We start from the raw sequence: 14,507 nt of genomic DNA, 5'->3' as shown, positions 1-14,507 counted from the left end.
TTGAGAAATATATAATTATCTCATTTATGAGCGAGGAAGCTGCTGGAGTGTTGAATGACAAGCTGAGTATTGCATAATGGTTAAGTCATGGCCTTAAGGTCAGACAGCCTGGTGAATCTTGGCTCTACTGGTAATTTACTGAGTGAACAATTTCCTTTATACCCCAAGCACCAGGTTTTCCTACCTATGAAAACAGAAACAAAACCAGGCAACTTGAGGCAAGTATTTGCTACAGAAAAGGAGGTGAGTTCAACTATGTAAACCATTCAGAGGAAATTACTTAGTGTTGCAAGTGCTTAAGGCAGGACTTAAGGAGTGAGTAACAAGGCGTTGTTTGTTAGACAAGATTGGGAAAGGGAAGATCTGAGATATGGACAGGGACCAGGAAGTCGGGAAGACTTGATAGTTTGGTGGGGGATTCAGGAAGCATCTAAAAGATGATGTAGTGGAAAAAGGGAGACTTGTCAACTGGCTTTGTCCTCTGACCAATGGAAAAGTGTCATCACTTCTTTAAAACCAGATTTCTGATGTTGAAAAGCTACTCTGATGGTCATGTGGATGTTTGTCAAGAGACCAGACAAACATTAGGAGACATTGGTCAAAACCAAAGAACAGAAAAGAGTAGGGGAGAGTAACTGTTGTGGAGACAAGATGTGGAGGGCCTTCACTGCATGCATGGGAGGCAGATAGGACTCCTGCTTTAAAGAGAAATTAGGCTTGGGAATACCAAGTTACTGTTTCCAGTGCTGGTTAGCTAAGCAATAAATGGACTCCGTGCCCAGCCTGATCCCAATCAGGTGTGCCTTTCTCTCTGCAGCATGCTGCCTTTCCGGGGGACAAGCCAGGGCTGCTGGGACGGAGGCAACAGCAATGATGATCAAAAGCACAAACACGACACGGTCTTGTGTGTTTGATGTCTGAATATGGAGAAGGAAGAAGAGGTCTGGAAGGCTCTCAGACGGAGGATGATTATAGAGCAACTTATATGGAGCAGAATGAGGGATTTTCAAAGCGACGTGGAAACGAAAAGTGGTCTTTGGGCACTCAGGGCTGTGTGTATTGGAGCAGCTTGCATTTAGACAAAGATGAGGGCCTTAGAAGGTCTCAGTTGCTATTTTTCCTAATTTTTTAAAAAAAGAACCAAATATAGATTTCAGAAGTGGGATTTGGTCTTAGTGCAGGGCAGGGGTTTGAATCTGTGTACAACTAGAGTTTGTCTGAAGTATGAATAACAACACCCGGAAGACTGAGTCCTCTCTCGGCACTCAACCAGACTCATAGCTGGCCACTGGCTTCAGGAGCAGCTCAGGTCCTGTGGAGACCTTCTGGAGGTCAACAAGTTCTCCTTACTTGTGTGAGTTTTGAGTACTCACTGTTAAGAAGGGACCGATGTACCAGAGAATCTGGCAGACTGCTTAGGCTTTCAAAAGTGAATCAGGAGGTGGGGTGGTGGCACATGTCTTTAATCCCAGCACTTGAGAGGCAGAGGCAGGCAGACCTCTGAATTCCAGGCTAGCCTGGTCTTCAGAGTGAGTTCTAGGACAGCCAGGGCTACACAGAGAAACCCTGTCTTGAACAACAATAACAAAATCTTGAATCAGATTAGAGAAAGCCATTAAGTCAGAAAAAGAAAGAATTGACTGTTACATTAAAGACTTCCAGCATTATGCAAATGAACTGGAGTAGCCTTGAGCCTCTCCCTTGTCCCTGCTTCCGTCTCTGTCCCTGCCTCTCTGTCCCGGAGCACCATGTCACCACTCCTGAAGGATCATGTTGCTTCTCTCAAACCCAGAGACATTCAGAATATGTCTGACATGGTTTTGGGATGTGTGCCTTCAGAATTAGAATCAAAAGTCAAGAATAGAGGGTAGAGGACTTCCAAAGCTCCGAACTGGAACAAGAATTATAAAATAAAATTATTGATAAATATGGCTGGAGAAAACACAGTCCTCAAGGAATAAATAAAATAACAAGTTACAGGCTGTGGAAAAATCGCTGAATCATGTGTAGCAGATAAAAAAAAGTCACTCTGCGGTTTATTTTTTTAAGACCTGTTCAAATAAGAGGGAAGGTAAGCATAGCAATAGAAAAATGGCCGAGGAACAGGCAAGAAGAAACAACCATGAGAGATGAGCTCCAGCGAATGTTCCCCTCACAGGAGACTACAAAGGCGTATTAAAACAAGAAATCAATTTGCACCTACAAATTAGCTTAAAATATCTAATAATAGGTGCCTAGTGCTGTAGGGTTTGGAAAAATAGACATGATCTTATGATACATTTGGAAATATAAGCTGGTATAAATATTCCCAGGATATAACACAGCAGTGTTTCAAAAGTCTTAAACATAGGCATGTCTTTTGACCCCCCAAAGAGGAATATATTGATTTAAAAGTACTTCTAGAAGAAGGCAGTAACTAGAGATAGGCATAGAAATTTGCCTGTAAAAATATTCATCTTAGTAACCTTGTAAGAATGAGAAATTAAAAACACCCCAAATCTCCAGGTTTATTAGATAATATATGTCATGTCTCTCAAATAAATTATTATTCAGGTTTTAACTTTTATGGTGTAGATAAAATATTATAAAATGTTTATAAAATACTATTACTATAAAAGTAACCTAATTAAAACTAGGTATGGTGATATGAAAATCTTATAAAAATGCACATGTGTACATGTGTGTTTGTATATCTATATCCGTATTTATGCCAACATTTGCAAGAATGAAAAACTGGTATGTCTTTGAGAGATTATTTGCTGTCTAGTTCATGGGTTAGGCCCAAAACTTCCACACATGTGGCTAGGTAATAATTTTATATCTGATTGAAAAATTTAAGAAAATTAACTGTTTTTTCTTTTATGTTTCTCTAGCTTTAAAAAAAAAAGTTCTGCATAGGTTTGAATTCCACTTTTTAGCCAGAGCAAGAGAATAAACTCTAATTTTGAAAAAATGCTAAGGGGCCAAATTAACTGGTAGCGAGTGGCAGGACCCAAGAGTGAATTGCCAGTATGTGGCTCATGAAACTGAAATGCCCAGTTCAATCAAGGGGGAAGAGGCGGCCTTGTAGGACACTAAACAAATACACATAGAATTCCAGAAACTTAGGCTTCATCCCACAGCTTCTTAGTGTCATCGATGTGACTGCTCAGTGATATTAAGGCTGTTCTGTCAAGCACCCTAAAAGAGAGCTCTCAAGATGTCATTTCAAGTGTGAAATTTCTCCCAGGCTTATCTTTTAACACCTGTTTGAGTTTTGCATGTGTGTTCCATAATAAGACGACTTAACTTCATATAAAATCACTTGGAATGGTTTACTCTGAAGTCATAGTGATTCTTTGGGAAATGTTCCGTTGCATGTGCTGGCTCTCACTCACTGAGGACCTTTAGAAGACTACTTAGTCACAGATGGGCCACAGTGTTTGTGAGCAGGAATAGGGCAGCCTGGGAAAATAGAGTCAGATTGAGAATTTGCTAGCGAGAGTTCCGGAAGGGGAGTGGGCTGGCTAATTGGCATCAATATGTCATCTGCTTGGCAGGTATAGCTCTGCAGTGAAAAAAAGATCTCATGGGGCAAGGATTAAATTAGATATGATGCGCTGAGCATTGCCTGACGTGCAGTGTTCTCTCAATAAACGTTAGCTGTTATTATCATCAGCATAGATGGTGTTCACACTCGCATGTCACCACCACTTATCAGTCATGACTGTTACTCTGATTCAATGTAAATCAAGCCCTAGTCACAAGTGAGCTGACTCCTCAAGGAAATTTTTCTCACAAAATCGAGTGATCACGGTAGCTATGTGTGGCCATATTTCTCTTAGGGAATTAATAAAGTGTATCAGTCCTAAAACATTGGCCATCTCATTGTGGGCTGCATAATCAAATTTCTTTAGTGCTGAAATGGTGATGATTTTCATCAAGATAATGGTGCTGCCTGAGAAACCTGGACTGTGATTCTTTTTAAAAATATATTTGTGGAGAAGTAGTGATACATGCTTTTAATCCCAATACTTGGGAGGCAGAGGCAGGCACATCTCTGTGAGTTCAAGGCCAGTCTGGTTTACAGAGCTAGTTCTAGGACTGCCAGAGCTCACCAAGAAACTCTGTCTTGAAAAAATGGAAAAAAAATATTTATTTTCAAATCATTATTATTTTATGCATATGGGTGTTTTTCTTGCACGTATGTCTGTACACCACATGCATGTCTGGTGGAGGTCAGAAGAAGGTGTGCAGTTCCCTGGAACTGGAGTTACAGATGGTTATGAGCTGCCACATGGGTGCTAGAAGTTGAACCCAAAAACTCTGGAAGAGCAGCCAGTGCTCTTAACGTCTTAACTATGTCTCCAGCATTTTATCTTTTTTAGATGTGTGTGTGTGTGTGTGTGTGTGTGTGTGTGTGTGTGTGTGTGTGTGTGTATACCACATGTATGGATGCCTGCAGGGGCCACTAGGGGGCATCAGATCTCCTGACATGGACGCTGGAGACCAAACTGTGTCCTCTAGAAGAGCAACAAGTGTCCTTAACCACTGGACCACCTCTCCAGCCCCATGAGTCTTTCTAACAAATGACAGCAGTTCACTTCCATACCCAACATTGACAAGGACATAATTTCCTTGGGTCCCATTGTCTCTAAAGCAGAAGATTTTAAAATCTCACAGTAAGAATGAATGTAAGGGGGCAGGGGGAGAGCACACATTTTTAGGACTCCAGGAAGTAATCCTTTCCCTTCCCATGCTTATTATTTAACACCAGAAGAGGTGAGCTGTTGGGCCCTGACCCCACTCCTTGGGTAGCTGTTGCCTTGCTTGCCTACCTTGATCAGGTGTCCTCCCTATGCTAATTCCCTGCTGGTTTCCTTCCTACTAAACAGCTTACCAGAAGTTCCTTGTTCATGTACCCTGCATATTGGTGTAAACAGCTAGGATGCAAGTATGTAAAACATCTGTAGCGAACTTCTGCCCTCCCTCCGGGGTTCTCCCACTGGACTGTAAACCTGTATTTAAGGCCTCTTCCCTCCTTCAATAAAGGGCATTCGGCATTCTACTGAGACGAATGACCCGATGTCTTGTCTGTTTTAATCCTCAGCCCCTCGCTCGGACATGGTGACAGGTCATAAGCGCAGGCGCTACAGTGAGCCTGACTCTCGCGGAATCCGCCGATGAAAGCAGCTTGGGCTGCCATGCTTAGTGTCTCTGTTTCTTTCCTCTCTGTTTATTGGTCACCCTGACTTGCATTGATTGGTCCATGCCTTATACACATGCTCTTCTCCACCTGTGCCATTGTGCTGTAAGACATGAACATCAGTGCAAGTCAACCTGAATGATGTCTTCAACAACTATTCATCTTTTCTGGAGCTTTAAGGGACATTTTAATATTATGTTTCTTTCGCCTAAATCCTCTAAGCGTCTGCTGAGTTCTGACATCAGAGTTATCCAGAGGCTTAGAGTGAATGGGGAACCTTTTTTGCTCTATGAAATGTCTCATTCATCCAGCAGACATCTGTGTGTTGGGCATTGTGCTCTGGGCCACCAACTCCAACTCACCCACACTTTGACTGTTCCAATCTGCCTCCGCCACTTGAACAGGACCTTCTCTGTGCTTTCTGAGTAGGAGTAAGTCCTTGCACTTAGTTCTTACATTGTGTGTGAGCTAATATGTGAGTGTTTTTCTTGTCAATCACAGGTTAACAACCTAATATGTTTTTGTTTATGTCTGATTTTTTTGTAAATAAGGAAAATAATTTTTGGATTCATAATGTTCTGGCTTAGTCAGGGTTGGGATTGGCTAGGGTTAGGGTTAGGACTGAGGTAGGGGTAGACTAACATCTTTCTCCTGCTTATCTATTGCCTCATGATAAACATAGTTTCTTCATTTGTAACCTTATACTGAGAATTTTGTAAAGACTGAATAGAATAAATAAAATTGTAAGTTTTTAAAATGCCTTATGATGCTGCTAATGAACTTATGAACTGTTATCTAACTATTCTATTCACTTTATTTTTTCTAGCCAGCCACATGTAAGGAAAAGATACAGTGACACATAACATAGCACATCACAGGTCAGCATCATAATAAGTTCTTCATGTACTTTCCTATGTGAATTAAAAAACAAAACAAAACAAACAAACAAACAAAAATCTCGAAGTGTTTCTTTCCATTTTGTCAACGAGGAAACCAAGGCACAGTGGAATTAAGGAACACAGCTAATCTTCTAAAGATTGAATTTGCAGAGCTAGATTTGAACTCTCAAGTTAGAAGATGTTCAAAGCTCTGAATCTGTGTGTGGTGTAGGATGAATTGAGGGTTCAAATTTTCCACAGCTAAGACTCCAGCTCCTTCTGTATGTACCTGTGACAGTGTGCTTTTTGCCAGTACCGGAGACAAAGACTCTACATGTCTCATTGGCTTCCATCTTCCGCGAGTTTAGGACCGTTTGGGAAACACTTGGACATGAAATAGTTGGAGTAGATGGAAGAGAAAGCTATGCTTTACAACAAAAACATTTGTGAACCATTTGCTTGTGCTTTCTACCCACATGTTGCATTGCTCTGCAGTGGTCAATGAGAAACACACTGAATAGCTGACTGAGCTTAAGGCCAAGCCAGTGGGGACTCCGTCTGAGCATTTAGTAACTGCTTGGCTCACAGAGCTGCCTGCCTGGATGCTATAGCTTCCCAGACAGTTTTGTGGATTCCAGAAGGCTGTTAGGTTAGTGCATGCCTAACCACGGTACATCTGTTTGCTTTGGATAATAATGAGTGCTTTCCCAGATGTGCGTTTTTCTACCTTCCTCCTTTGTTTCCCTGGGGTCTGAGCATTTAGCATTCCTGATTTTTTTCTAAGCTGTTAAGCTGAATCCAGAAATATTGTAGCATTTCAGGGGATCTGGTCTTGTCTGTTTTCAGTCTTAATGTTAAGCCTTAAAAATACATATGTGTATACACATACATATGTACACACACATACATATCTCTCTTGAAATTTAACATAGTTAAAATTATTTCTATTTGATGTGTGCATACATGGTTTTTCTTCTTTTTATTGAATTAATGTCTTTGCATATATAAACATGCACTTGGTCCCAAAGTTAAACATATATAAATAAACATACAGCAACATAAATTCAGAGAAGTCTCACTTTCCTGCCCTTCTCTTCTCTCTGTTCCCTCCTGCTTTTAGATGTAGTGGTTTAAAAATTTTCTAACCTTTAAAAAGAAACCACAATATATACTCAGTGAAGCGTCCACCTTGTAAGCACGCTGCATGGTGATGTCTCTCTCACAGGCTAAACACACCCACCAGCCCACCACCAGGTGCACAAATGGAATCCCATCAGCACCCAAGACACTGACCTTGTGTCCTCCTGGTCTCTGCCATCCCAGAGGCAGCTGCTCTCCCGTGGACTGGCTTCGCCAGATGTTGGACTAGGAGTGGACAGCACAGTGTGTGTAGTGCCTCTTATCCAACAATACTGCGATGAGCTCCCTCTAGGCTGCATGCGGTGGAATGGTCCCCTTTTCCATCTGCTGGTGAATCGGCTCTTACTGTATGTTCACTGCATCGCAATGTAACCATTTTGTTGGTGGTGGATATGGGTGTCTAGTTTGGAGTTTGAATTTAAACTAGTTCTTTTTCTTTAATCTATTAAGTTAGCTTCCATTAAAAAAAATTTTTTTTCAGTTAACATACAGAGTGATGGGTTTCCTAGTGACATCTTCATACAACGGTGTCACTATACTTTGTTCTAATTCATGCCGTACCCCCACTACACTTTGTCTCCTCCACGACACCCTGTGCTGGCTCCATTGTCATACTCCCTTCTGCTTCCACGTCACCTGCATCCCACTGTGCCTTCTCCCCCCACCCCACCCCATGTCCCTCCGTGATGGCTCTTTATCTCTCATGGTCTCATTTCTACTTCCATCACAAGTACACATGTGTGTGAGCACACATACACACATGCACACACAAAATATATGCACGTGCATATATTCCACATACAAAAAACATGCAGTATTTGTCTTCCTGAGTCTGGTTTTTTTACACTTAACATCTCTTTTAAGAGTATGATTATGCTGTCTGGAAAGAGAAGTAATTTGACTTCTTCCTTTCCCATTTGTAACCCTTTTACTTCTTTTTCTGTCTTGCTGAGGTTTGAACACTTTGTTGAACAAGAATGGAGGGAGTAAGTGCCCTAGTATAATTCCTGATTTTAGAGGGCATGCATTCATTTTCCCTGGTTTTGTTTAATGATTACATGAACTATATAATGGTGGTTTGATTTAATGATTACATGAACTATATAATGGCTAGAGGTCTGCCAGATGCAGCTTTGTTACATTGAGGTGTGTTCCTTCTGTTCCCGGTGCCTTCTGAGTTTGTACCAGAAAGGGAAGCTGACCTTTGTAAGGGCCTCCTCTGTGTCAGTCACACTGGTCACAGGATTCTGTTCTTGGGCTATTTGTGTTGTGAGTCTATGTGTCTTTTGACGCATGTATGCATTTCTGGTGGCTATTTTGTGAAGAATAGAATTGCTGTGTCTACAAGCTTTCATAGACAGTGCAGTTTCCAGAAGGGACTCTTGTGATCAATACTCTCAGCAGTGTCCCATTAGCTCCTCACATTTACCAACACTTGGTAATTCTGTCCTGTTACTTAATTCATTTCATAAGTATCTCCTGTACATTTGTCTTGCTTTTCTCTTGATTGTATCAGTTTTGGCTTAATAGTTCACTATTTGTTCATGTAAAGTAAATATACACATGTCTACTCTTGTATCACACCAAAGGCAGCCCTTTCATTGTACTTCTCTGTCTTACACATTGTTTTTTTAATTTCAACAATGTGTCCACTGACTTCTGTGTAATTCAGCATGTCTTCTTTCTTTTTCGAACTACATAGTATTTGACTGTATGAATATGCTTTAATTTTTCATCATTTTTATGTCAATGGGCATTTAGATTATTTCCCAACATTTCCTATTATAAATATGCCATAATTAATAGAATTATGCACAAAACTTTTCACATTTTGCTGCTGTGTCTTTGCTTTGTGTTCTAGAACTGGTGTTGGTGGGACCAAGATAGATGTATATTTAATTTAGCTGTGCATTGACAGATTTCTGTTTCCTTTCATGGAGATTATTCATTTTGTATTCCTGCAAGTGATCCATGAAACATGCACTTATATATCTCATGCAATAAACTTTTTTAGAGTATTGTATAGAAAGGGCATTAAGACAGTGGTACTCTTTTTAAATGAAGATTTTTCAAAAGTTAAATTTTTGATTGTCTATAACTGAATATACTAATTTAATATTCCTTGTATGTATATATGTATGAGTTTAAAATATAATAAATGTACATATAGAATATGGTTTTTAAATCTTTTGGCTGTGAAGTTATAGAAAAAGTAAAGCATTCATATCTGTTAGTTTCATGTACAGTAGGATCCAGGCTTGGTCTTCCTGCCTTCCTTCCTTCCTTCCTCCTCCCTCCTCCCTCCCTCCCTCCCCCCCCTACGGCACTGAGGTTAGTGCTTCACCTATGCTCAGCAAATGCTCTACCACTGGCTACAGCCCAACCTCAGCATGGTTTCTATACGGGCAGGCTCAGTGCCTGGTTCTTGTTGCCTTTACAATGTGCAACACCAGCAGACAGGAGGCCAGCCTTTGTCAGGAATATGCAATTATCTCCACAAGTGGCTCTGGCCCTGACTAAGGTGCTCAAAGAAGGAACTTGGGATCAGCCCCCAAAAGCACATTATTTTTTAAATGAAAACTCTCTTGTTTGGTGCACTGCAATCAATTTAGTCTCTCACTGGTCTCCATCTTCACGTGTAGAGTATTTCCAGGTTCTATTGCATACTAACAGAATTATTAATATCATTATTTTACTGTTACACAACTTTGATATTCTACACTTTCGTGTATCTACTCTATGTTTCTATATGTAGGATTACTAGGTGAATGAATATGAATGTTTTGCAGATAAGGTAAAATCTTCCAGTGTATTTTGAATGACATACAGTCTCAGCAGCCATTGTCAATACTGCTATTCTACCATACTACAGGAAGTATTATGAATTTTAATTTGATAAGGGTTATCACATTGTTCCATGCTTACTTTACATCAAATAATGTCTGTTCTGTTTATAGTAGACATTAAACACATAGTTTGACACTTAATTAGCATTTCATATTTTTCCTATATTCTTTTTCTAAATGTCTACACTCTCTCCTTCTGGTTTAAAAAAGAAAAGATTACGAAATACAAGAAGAATGCTAAGGGTAAAGGTCAAGTGTTTGTTTTTCTCATGTATACTCAGGACTTATCGAGCACCCTGAGCAGTTTGTGGGGTGTCAAGAGGTGGTGTGGAGTGTGTGAAGCTGGCCGTCACTTCTTCAGCTCTTCTGTTAAGGCTTCTCCAGGTAGACGCAAAATTCACAGTGTGCTTCCTAGGTTAGCTGGCAAGGCAGATCCCCACGTGCTTTTTCCAACCAGACTGTCAACCCCGGGTGCATTGTTCAGGTTTCTACGTCCATATAGTGGTTCTCACAGTCTTAGTTCAGGATGACCCGGGAACTGGTTGGAAATGCAAGTTCTCAGGCCCAGTCTCAGATCTATGCATTACGAACTTTGGGCACAAGACGTGGCAATATGTGTGCGTGTCTGTTTCACAGTGGCAAAATATGCAAAGCATAAAATTTACCGTCATAACCGCTCATAAGTCTGTAACTCACCTTGGGAAACCTATCTTTAGAATTCTTTGCACCTGAAGTACTGAAATCCACTAAACATCCCCATGTTCTCTACTCCCTTCAGCCCTGGCAACCATCATTCTCTTTTCTGTCTCTATGAACTGGCTGCTCTGAGTGCTTCTCAGAAGGGGATCACAAAACTCTCTCTCTTTCCCATTGGCTTATTTCCCTCAGCATAATGTCTTGAAATGTATCCATGTTGTAGCATGTATCAGTATCACCTTCCTTTTAAGGACTGAATAATATTCCTGTATATAGGTATACCATATTTAGTTTATTCTGCCCTCCCGGAATGTTGGACACTGGACTGCCTCCCTGGCAGTTTGCAGTTCCCCATGCTATCAGGTGATTCATGGAAATGTTTAAATTTCAGAATTTCTGGGTACAAGGAATGATGTGTGGTAACTGATTGTCATCTGGGCAAATCTGGCATTGTTTTTTAGTATGTTTTCAACTGTACTTGACACAGCAAGTTACTACTCTGGGTACTGGCTTGTTTTGACACAAGCTAGAGTCATCAGAGGAAGGAGCCTCAGTTGAGGAAAGGCTCCATGAGATGCAGCTGTAAGGCATTTTCTCCTTTAGTGACCAGTCTGGGAGGGTCCAGTCCGTGGTGGGTGGTGCCATCCCTGGGCTGCTGGTCTGGGTTCTATAAGAGAGTGGGCTGAGCAAGCCATGGGAAGCAAGCCAGTAAGCAGCACTCCTCCATGGCCTCTGCATCAGCTTCCTGCCTCTGGGATCCTGCCCTGATTGAGTTCCTGTCCTGACTTCCTTCAGCGATGGACAGCAATGTTGAAGGGTAAGCCAAATAAACTCCAACATGCTTTTTGGTCATGGTGTTTCACCAAGCAGTAGAAACCTGAGCTAAGACACTCCGTGTGCGTCATATGAGGGGAGAAAGCAAAACAGCTCTGCTTCCAGGGATCCACAAGGATGCAGAGTGGAGTCCTACAATGCTAGGTCTGAGTTATTTGGTCATGTCTGAAAAAAAAAACCTGTTCAATTGAGCAACTATGAATGTTGATAAAGTGCCTTTCACTGAGACACTAGGCTAATCTGATCTGTGAAACTGGACGTACTTTAATACCTTCCAAGACAAAAGATGAGGAGGGTGAAAGAAAAAGTAGAGACAGCAAAGGGCACGTGCCTCAAATAACATCAGGACGAACAGAGCAGCCACATGATGCTCACCATGGGCCCTGGGAGCTCTTCCTGGAGTCGACAGGTAGAGCTATTTTGAAAGAGCTGGATTCTCTTTCAGTTACCAGAGAACGTTGGAGATTATGTAAACTGCCATAACAAGGACACTCAAATCTCACGAAACAGAACACTAACTGACAGCCCGAGATAGTCAGTCAGCTGAGGACCTGAGGTGATGTGCAGCTTTGCAAGATGGGCTTTGGGATGGGGAGATTCAGTTTTCCCAAAGCATCCAAGCCATAGCATTCTGCTGGAGGCAGAATGCAATATTAGACAGGCTAATGATATGATATGATTTGATACAAGGTTATTAATTCTAGCTAAAGAAATGAACGCACACATTTGATTTTAAATGCATTTTATTTGGAAAGAGCAAATTATCCAAATGATGATATTCCTGAGGCCTGACGTGGGCATGTATTTAGATACAGTAAATCTGAGTGAATAAATGTCATAACAAATGAATCAATTTCGATCCTATTTATTGAGGACTTAAAACATGTGAGCTAAAGGAAGAGTGCATAATGGCATTTCAATCAAAGACCTGCCGCGTATGTGAAGGTGATTATCTAAGATTGCAATGGAGTTGGAGAGTTTCTGTTTCTAATGGCACCATAGCAGTTACAATGTCCTGGCACAACATACGGCTCACGCTTGTCTGTGATGATGCTACAAGGGCAAGCCCACTGGGCTCCTGCAGTCACACACATGTGTGGCGCATACAATCACATGCAGTATATTGTGGTTGGTGACATCACAAATGACTGTGCTACTGCTTCCTTTACTATAATCTACTTTAAACTCACCATTCTAGTGTGTTCTTCTACATGGGAAGATGGCTTGCTGCTAAAGAGTGTGCTGGCCATGGTCCACTGCAGCCTCACGCATCTCATATCACTGCGTCACTTCCTCGCCTCGTTTCCTTCTGTGCTTATGGACTCCTCTGCTGTTTCGTCTTCCGTGGCACCAGGAGCAGGAGGCTGTGTCACAGCCACCTAAGCCCCGAGTCGCCAGTGCACCCAGGTGTGTGTAAGTGTGCTTTACAATGTTCACACTACAAATTCCCTGACAGAATGTGTTCCTGTAGCTACATGACCAAGAACAGGTCATCAGACTCTCCAGGGTGTGAAGAAGTAAATGAAACAATGTCCTTTCATCTCTAGTTCTCACACTAGGAGGCACACGACCTTGGACAACTTATTTAACCTCCTGGGCCTCAGCTTACCAATCTGTGTAGTTGGGTAGATGTGAGTTAAACAGTCCTACAGTTTTTTTGCTTCTGCTTATTAAGTTTTTTTTTTAAGGGTGGGGTGGGGTAGAACTTTCATTTATTAATTCTCTCAGCAATATTTGAGAGAGCGTGTAAGGCATTGTGTTACACTTTCCCCATAACTTATTAATCACTTTCCTTTCTCCTCACTATAACACAGCTCTGCTAAATGTCAGGAAAAACAGCAAAAATCTCCATAAACGGATCCTATAAAACTCATCCCCAAATAGCAAGCACTCTGATTCTTGACGCAGCTCCCACCAGGAGTTAGCGTCTCCCCTACGTTCCTGGTTCCCAGGCCCAGGAGGTGGTCATCTAACATCTCTCCTGGGTGCTACCCCATCCCAGCGCCCATCACCATCTCCTGGCCTCAGCTTCATAGAGAAGCTTCTCAGGGCTGTCCACCAATCAGCAACACCATGCAAAAGTTTTGCTTTGAAAAGCCATTTCAGAGGCATTTGGTTATTTAAAGATTTGAGTCTTCATAAACACATCCGTCCCATGTGACAGAGACAGGGGACTAGCAGCTGTCGCCTGGTTTTTCGTTTTACCTTGGGATTTCATGGTTTCTGTTTTTCAATTTCTAACTAAGTATTAAATGCTTGTAGGATGTAAGTGGCTTGTTTAATTAAGCTTTAAAAATGTATTTAAACTTTAGGTCGGCCTAGATAATTCAAAAATAGAAACAACCGTGGCAGGTCTGCAGGTCAGCCTTGAACTCAAGTGTACTCCACCTAAACGATTTGAGCCACGGCTAAGTACAGTTCTGGAGGTCTCTGAGTAAGCATTTCAAATTCTTGACTTTTTTCAGGGCTATATTTACAGAAGCAAGGCTATTTCATTCTATTTCTGCCTCCCATCATTTAAAAATTAGCCCATTTTCTGAGTCTGGAGTAAGGGAGGGAACAGTGTTTAAAAATTACAAATGGATGCCATGCCAGCGGCGCCACACACACATGAGCCACGTTTTTATTACGGTATCGGAACACACTGACAGCCACAGTAACCATGTACTGAAACATTGCCTTTAAGTTCCTTGCTCAAGCATCCCTCTACCCTCTGGGTTTAGGCTTATTGCTCTGCGCCTGAAACGTAATTGAACCCAACAGTTTTGACTCAGTCCAATGTATAAAATTGATCATGTATTGTTTGTGGTACCAAGTGATGTCTACAGACTAGAACTGGGAAGCAAAAAGAAATGTAGCTACATGACTGTCTCCATCACGGGTCTTCTGGCTGAGATACTGGGAGTGATATTTGTGACAGCTGACAGA

At 41.5% G+C, this 14,507-nt stretch overlaps 1 protein-coding gene across 1 annotated transcript in view; it reads right to left on the bottom strand.

The window, feature by feature from the left end:
- Window positions 1-7,396, bottom strand: part of LOC119086172 (MAGUK p55 subfamily member 6-like) — a 563,311-nt gene extending 555,915 nt beyond the window's left edge. The window contains exon 1 of the mRNA XM_037203747.1: window positions 7,357-7,396. Coding sequence (XP_037059642.1) covers window positions 7,357-7,381 — 25 coding nt within the window. The 5' untranslated portion in view covers window positions 7,382-7,396. The remainder of the gene's footprint in view (window positions 1-7,356) is intronic.
- Between the last annotated feature and the right edge of the window lie 7,111 nt (window positions 7,397-14,507).

Source organism: Peromyscus leucopus, chromosome 3, assembly GCF_004664715.2.
Source record: "Peromyscus leucopus breed LL Stock chromosome 3, UCI_PerLeu_2.1, whole genome shotgun sequence".
In the NCBI taxonomy this organism is placed as follows: Eukaryota; Metazoa; Chordata; class Mammalia; order Rodentia; family Cricetidae; genus Peromyscus; species Peromyscus leucopus.
Note: the sequence above shows the minus strand (reverse complement) of the source record. Positions and strands in the feature narration are given on the sequence as shown.